The sequence below is a fragment of the Macrobrachium rosenbergii genome, chromosome 34 (assembly GCF_040412425.1).
Source record: "Macrobrachium rosenbergii isolate ZJJX-2024 chromosome 34, ASM4041242v1, whole genome shotgun sequence".
Taxonomy (NCBI): domain Eukaryota; kingdom Metazoa; phylum Arthropoda; class Malacostraca; order Decapoda; family Palaemonidae; genus Macrobrachium; species Macrobrachium rosenbergii.
In genome coordinates this window covers 5,951,013-5,958,824 of record NC_089774.1, presented here as the reverse complement: position 1 = coordinate 5,958,824, position 7,812 = coordinate 5,951,013, and the positions used below count along the sequence as shown (strand labels likewise).

The following is a 7,812-nucleotide window of genomic DNA, read 5'->3' as shown; positions in this document are numbered from 1 at the left end:
TATATGCAATCCACAATTATTATAGTTATATAATATCAATTATGATTATAATAATTGCCATGATCACTCTTTCAGATGCTCCAATGTGTGCCGGCTCCACCCAGGAAAGAACCCAAGGAGCCACCAGGGGCTCCGAAGTCACCGTGAAGTGCACGGTCGAGGCGGAACCCTCGAGCGACCTCTCCTGGTCCTGGGTCAAGATCCGCGAGGACGCCAACGAAGAAGAAGCCCTGGAAGGAGGTCAGGTCACCAGCGGCGACCTCTCCTCCAGCGTGTCTTTCGTGCCCAGGACGCAGGACGACTACGGGAGGATCCTCTGCAGGGCGACGAACGCCGTCGGCACTCAGAGGAAGGCCTGTGTCGTCAACCTGGTTCCTGCAGGCCCGCCCGATCCGCCTTACAACTGCTCGGCCACGCCCATGGAGACCGAGGTCGCCAACAAGGTGACCGCGGAGCCGACCCTTGAGGTCAGCCTGTCCGTCACCTGCATGGAGGGCTTTGACGGGGGGCTCCCTCAGGAGTTTTTGATGGTGGGGTACAGGGATGATGATGTCATCGTGAATAGCTCTAGGTGGGTTGAATTTTGGACTTTTTGAAAAGTTTTTTTTATATATAAACGATTTTTTACCATTAGAGAGGTTGGTAACCACCCGAGACATAATTCAGACCTCGCAGCTTGGGTCAAAAGAGACCTGATAATTCCTCCGCCCGTGGAAGCGATCTCAGGTCTCGCTGTAGGGGCTGGATAGGTACCACTATGTCAAAAGACCACACTAAACTATAAAAATACATAATATTGGAAGCATGAACATGAACATTGGGCTGGGAATGTATGAACTTGATCCATTAATCTAAAAAAAAAATATTCAAGGAGTTTGATTCTATATGAAAGAGAATTGGGGGTTTCTGCGGATTTCTAAAATTTGACCTGTCACTAATGAGGGCATGACCCAGCCTAAAATCACCTATCAGGTGCAAGTACCTGTTTCCCAACCATCTGTAAGTTGGTATGTACTGTCCTGCTAGCATAATGCATTATAAATTTCTACCAATTTCTATCAGTCCTCTATGGAGATGACTTAGTTTGATGAATAAAATCAAGTGAAAGAGTGATTTTCAGCATTATATATATATATATATATATATATATATATATATATATATATATATATATATATATATATATATATATATATATATATATATATATATATAAAATATATATATATATATATATAAAAGTCCGCGGCCCACCCTTTCACCCTTTGCATACCCGTCTATCCTTCTGATCCTATCTTATTCCTAATTCCACTTTCTAATCCGCAGCGAATTCCCAGAGTGGGTCATCCGCGGGATGGAGAGAGACATGAGCGTTATGTTATTCATAACGGCGCATAACGCCCGTGGGAGCAGTCCTGTTATATCCGTGGAGGCCCATACGTCAGTAGCACAGCAAAGGGCGGCAACGGGTAACGTATTATTATTATCATTATTATTATTTACAGAATAAGAGTTGAGATAAATCTAGCAATAGCTACGGTCTTCAGAGAGAGAGAGAGAGAGAGAGAGAGAGAGAGAGAGAGAGAGAGAGAGAGAGAGAGAGAGAGAGAGCCAGTAACAATAATGCTATATAAAAATCTCGATAATATATATATATATATATATATATATATATATATATATATATATATATATATATATATATATATATATATACTTTTGTATATAGAGATATATGTTTCAATATACTATAAATATATATATATATATAATTATATTATATATTATATATATACTTGCAATTAATAAATAAATACTGCAATAAATAAACAAATATAATAAAGTAATAAAAGACCAACATAAATAATATTCGATTAACACCCACTAATTAATAAAAATAAAAGCAATAAACTAAACAAGGAATAATAATAATAATAATAATAATAATAATAATAATAATAATAATAATAATAATCATGACTAACTGCTTAACAAGCTTAAATTTCCAAACATAACCAATGAGGCATGAAGTTGTATAAGCTAATAACACATAATTACACTGAAGTATCTATTTCCAGATAGGTGAATAATCCTCTCAATTATTTGGTAAAATAGGCGTACTCATCTCTTGATCATCATGACTGGGGTAAACTAATCACTAATGATCATTTAAAGTCATTAATTAGTTGTATGTTATCCAAAATATCTCGAGGATCAATCTGTGTGATTCTCAGAGGCAGATCTGATAAAATTTATCAATTTGTTATTTTCTCAAATAAGGGATACCATGATCAATTGAATTTATCAACTTGTGGGATTGTTTTCAAGAGAAATGTTTATAATTTCTTTCTACAGAATTATTAGTTTTCTGTAAAGAAAACTATTGTGCCGGCTTTGTCAGTCCGTCCACACTTTATTCTGTCTGCCCTTAGATCTTAAAAACTACTGAAGCTAGAGGGCTGCAAATTGCTAAGTTGATCATCCACCCTCCAGTCATCAAACATACCAAATTGCAGCCCTCTAGCCTCAGTAGTTTTGATTTTATTTAAGGTTAAAGTTAGCCATAATCATGCTTCTGGCAACGAAATAGGATAGGCCACCATCAGGCCGTGGTTAAATATTCATGTGCCGCGGTTCATACAGCATTATACCTACCCCACCGAAAGATAGATCTATTTTTCGGTGGCCTTGATTAAACGCTGTAGCGGCTGTACAGAAAACTCGATTGCGCCGAAGAAGAAACTTCGGCGCATTTTTTACTTGTTATCTATTGTCATTATTTAATTCCATCTGATTCGTCAGTCTCAGACAGATATACTTCAGTACTGAGTCAAGTTTCCCAAACTCCATTTTGTAATGGTACTGTCTACATGACAGATACATAAATATCTAATTTTGGAGTATTTGTTTTCTCTTTGCATTTTAATACGTTTGTTGATTTATTTCTTTTTTTAGTAAGTGAGAATTCTTCTTTCTGAAGTTCTCTTTACCTCATTTTACTTCTTCTTAATGAACACCTTATCCCTTGGAAGCTTAAAATTCCAGGTCAGTGGCTCCTGAGGGCTTGTTTCATATGAATAGGGTCATCTTCTCTATAATAATAATAATAATAATAATAATAATAATAGTGCACAATCCCTTCCCATTCTGAGGGACTACTGTCAACATGTCAATTATAGGAATATATAATTTACTGTACTATTTTATAGATGCCAATCCTACATATTCTAACCTGACGCCTGCTTTTACAGGGCAGGACGAAACGGACCAAAACATGGTACCTCTCCTGGGCGCCCTAATCGGTGGCCTGAGCGTCCTGCTGATGCTCCTGGCAGCAGCAATCTTCATGGCCAAGAGAGAAACCCCCAGGAACAACAGGAAGCCTGTGACAGAAGTGACCTTCGCAGCAGCCAGTCCAGAAGGGTTCGACCCAGACGTGGTCCAGTTCATACAGAGAGCCCCGCACAATCTGGACGTGGTGCCCTGTCCCAAGGGCTTGCGCCACCAGCACCCGCAGGATGCGAACGACTCCGCTGCTTCCCTGGACTTGGAAGCCTGCGGTGCCGTCAAGGGATGCGCCAGGTGCAGTGGGGCGAAGGCGCCGAAGGGTCCGCAGGCTCAGAGCAGAAGGATCTCGAGCTCTCCTTTGCCGGTTCAGTTCAACTGCCACTGCCGCAGACTAAAAGACCCTGGGCACAGGGAGAGGGAGAGTAGTGGTGGTGGTGGCGACCAGGTAATATGCAAGATACTCTTATGAAGACACTGTACTGGGAAATACTAAGTATATCTGATATAAATGATTGTGCTACTTCTCTATCTTAGTTCTATGCCTATGATGTGCTACTGATGTATACTTGTTTGAAGAATGTGAATAATTTCATGGCTGGAAAAGTATATTTTTCCTTGTAATAGTTCAGGAGGCCAATTCAGTCATCAGTATACTCACAGTTAAGTGCCGAATTCAATTCAGTTTTAATATCTAAGTGAAGAAGTATTAATAAAGTCTCTTGTCTTGGCAGGTTAGTGGTAGTAATACATCAAACCTCAAACCAGGCACTTCTGATCTCCAAAGAGAACCCGTGGAGGATAAGACAGGCGTCCACAAGAACAATCCAAACTTGTGTAATGAATCCCACTGTTGCCCATTATCTCAGCCATCTTATGCCACATCATCACTTACGCCCAACTTCCAAGAAACGTATCAAGAAGCACATCAACTGCCACATCAGTCTTATCCTAGCGAGTATTTTGTTCCCTCTGCTGGGGAGGTGCCACAGATGACCACAGTGTTTTGCAGTCAGTGTCACTCTCTCCCTAGACCTAGCAGCCAGGAAGTGAAATACTACCACCAGCAGTCTCTCAGGGACCTGAGGTCGTCGATGAGAGGGAGTACGGGACGACTGTCCTCTTCAGCATCCCTGGGTCAGCTCAAAAATCTCTCCATGTCACAAAAGGAGCTTTTTTACTCTTCCGCCAAGGACTTTCAAGTCCAGTTCGCTTCCAAGGAAAACCAGGGATCAGTGGCAGCTCCGAAACTGGGTTATGGTCGACAGAATACCCTTCCCAGGCCTAGGCAGAAACAAATTCTAGACTCAGCAGTCGACATAAACATCGCCATTCCAGACGAAAGGGGGAGCATCATGATCATGAAGCTTCTGAGCGACGATAAACATCAGCCAGAGTTTCAGTTGGAGCCCAGTGTTCAACCTCAAAGATCGTTGCTGAGGAGGACATTGTCTGAGGTACAGTGCCCGAAGGCTTACAAGCAAGGTAAAGTTTATCTCCAGAGCTTTGGGCACCGTGACCCAAATGTGAAACAGAGTTGCGTCTCGTTGAACGACAGCGATGCGTACCCAGGAACTGAGGAAAAGTGTATGCCGTCCAAAGGTTGTCCCGTAGGAAGCGTATGTACAGATCGCATAGAAACTAATCCGGAACATATCCCACTAAACAGTGAATATACCGACAGTAAACATTACGTCAAAGTAGCCATAGAAAACAGAAAATACCTTGTGTCAAAGGAGAAAACACCTCCATCCTACGAGGTCATAAGCCAAAAGGACCATGATATGGTATCCCACAGACCACAGTTTCCTTACAAAAAAATTCCTCAAGAAAGTTCTGTGTAGGATAAAATAAACTAGATTAACACCTTTTCTCACAAGTGTAACAGAAGCTTGAAGGGCACAAATTCTTGTGTCTTAAAGCTGATAGACAACCAAATACAATACCTCTGATAAATACACATTTTCTGACTGTAAACACTATATCTAGTGTAGCGTAAGTACTGGTAAACCAAAGAACAACACGTGCTACAGGTCTGTCAAAAATTTTTTTTCATGTGTCATGGAGGTGCTAGCCAACCAAAGATAAGGTATATGTTATAAAAAGTCACCTGTTTCTTAACAAATGACCCCATACGACTTAGGATAACCCACTTTCATGTGCCATAGATGAGCTGATTAACCAAAGATCTGACATATCTGATAAAACCCATTTCTTTGTGCCATAGATCACACAACCAAACATGTGACTTGCTGAACCCAGTTTCATCTATCATAGAACTGCTAGTCAAGCAAAGATAATATACCTCTGATGAAAACCCATTTTACAGAGTCAGTGAACTACTTGTTATTCTGTGACAAGACATGCCAAATAAACAGCCATTTTCATGTGCCATAGAGACCCAATAAGGACTCATTTTCACCACTGTTTTGTCAACCAAAGAGTGTCCTCAAAATAAGAAAGTGGGATCTGACAAAATTGACAGAAACTATTTATTGTGGGTTCCACAGGACTTTTGGTCAACCAAAAATGAAGAATTTGACAAGTGCCACAGGGTTCTAGAGTCAACAAATATCACGGTATTTTGAATGTGTCAATAACCAATACCACAAATATGAAGGAAATCCTTAGTTTTATGTTTCAAGGAGTTTTTGGTAAATGAATGTTACCTAAGAAAAACATATCTGTCAAACGGTATTGTTCCCTAAGCAAAAACACCTCAGGCGAATTTTCTTGAACTCCATGAAGCCACTGTTGATATGAGTGGTCAAATTAGGTTCCTGGTAGTTAGATGACTGTGCCAGGCTGCAACGAGTGTGGAGGATGGCATTAGGTTAGTATTTTGTACCGTCTCATGAAGCCACCTCTTCAAAGGGTAGATACTGTAGGGTGCATATATATATATATATATATATATATATATATATATATATATATATATATATATATATATATATATATATATATATATATATATATATACATACATGGCACTTATACCAAGAGTATTGAAGGGAATGCAAAAACAGAAGTGAGTCTTGATCCCATCACATAATGATGCTGAAACGTAACATTAATTTTGAGCGAATGAAACTAAACTCAAAAGTCTAAACAGACATGAGTGACTTTATATATGCAAGTTGAAACATTGAAACATCACTTAAGCAGAAATGTTTTTTCCATGCTTTCAAATTTATCACTCTGTTGCCATTTCTGAGTGGGAGTTCAGTAACCATTATTATTATTATTATTATTATTATTATTATTATTATTATTATTATTATTATTATTATTATTATTATTATTATTATATTATTATATTGATAAGGGCCAAATCATAATAATTTTAAGTAGTAGGGTCAAATATTTATTTAGAGGATTCTGAAAGGACCAAAAATTATTAAAATTTCTCTTGGAGATTTCAAATGACTTTTTGGATGAAGAATGAAAGGAACATTACACAATTTATCAAAATTAAGAATCTATACAATTTTTTATGGATTTTTACTCCTTAAGACTCCGCAAAGCGTTTCTAAAGTTACCCAATAAATGCAAATTATAAACCATATTGATAAAATTTAAAAAATGTAATTCTAAGTTTTAGGGATGAAGCTGCAAGACCTACGCCCTTTATCAATTTCTTTGCAAAGCATCACAGACAAATCACTACCAAGAGCATAATTCGCTGTTCAGGTCAATAGAGGCTACAATGGATTTTTCAGGATACACCCCACCCATGAAATCGATCTCGTGATTCGTGTATAATAGAATTTATAAATACAAAATGAAGTACAAACTAAGCAGAACAGGAAGATAGAGACTAGTAATGGGATATGGGATAAGCAATGTCAGTTCTTAAGGAATTAGCCTGTGTACTGGTGTGGCAAACTGTATGTAAAGTTATAATTATATTAAATTTAGATTAAATATAACAGGTAAGATATAGATAATAGATAAAATATGAATTATTCTTTCAACATTATCTAGTTAACTCATGACAGGAGAATGACAGTATGCTTTGAAAGCCTATGTGGATATAAAATCAGAACTCAAAAGCTATATTGTATAATGCTTAGCACAATATGCATCATGAACTTACCAAAAACTCTTCGGACATAAACAGAAAACAATGAAATCCTCTACCTACAAATACTGAAAATATGATATTTCAATTATGCATTAATCATGTCCTTTACTAATTTATATTACAAATGTTGAATGATCTGTCTGGGATTAACATAAATGATATGGCAAAAATGTCCCGATACTGACATTTGTTTAATTATATTATTCCTGTTTTAAGGAATTATCGTGTTACTGAGATACATACACACAAACATATATATATATATATATATATATATATATATATATATATATATATATATATATATATATATATGTATGTATGCATATGTATGAATAAATTATCTATTCATTGATGTCAATAAAAAATTGATAAAACAGCTGAAGATTATTTCATATGAAAAACTTTGCTTTCTAAAAGAAAGTATTCTTCTTTTACAT

The 7,812-nt window shown here is 37.4% G+C and overlaps 1 protein-coding gene across 1 annotated transcript in view; it reads left to right on the top strand.

Annotated features, from left to right (window-relative positions):
* Positions 1 to 6,222, top strand: part of LOC136856109 (uncharacterized) — an 8,309-nt gene extending 2,087 nt beyond the window's left edge. Inside the window, exons 2-5 of the mRNA XM_067133757.1 lie at positions 76 to 571; positions 1,327 to 1,469; positions 3,252 to 3,733; positions 4,020 to 6,222. Coding sequence (XP_066989858.1) covers positions 84 to 571; positions 1,327 to 1,469; positions 3,252 to 3,733; positions 4,020 to 5,129 — 2,223 coding nt within the window. The 5' untranslated portion in view covers positions 76 to 83 and the 3' untranslated portion in view covers positions 5,130 to 6,222. The remainder of the gene's footprint in view (positions 1 to 75; positions 572 to 1,326; positions 1,470 to 3,251; positions 3,734 to 4,019) is intronic.
* The last annotated feature ends 1,590 nt before the right edge of the window (positions 6,223 to 7,812 follow it).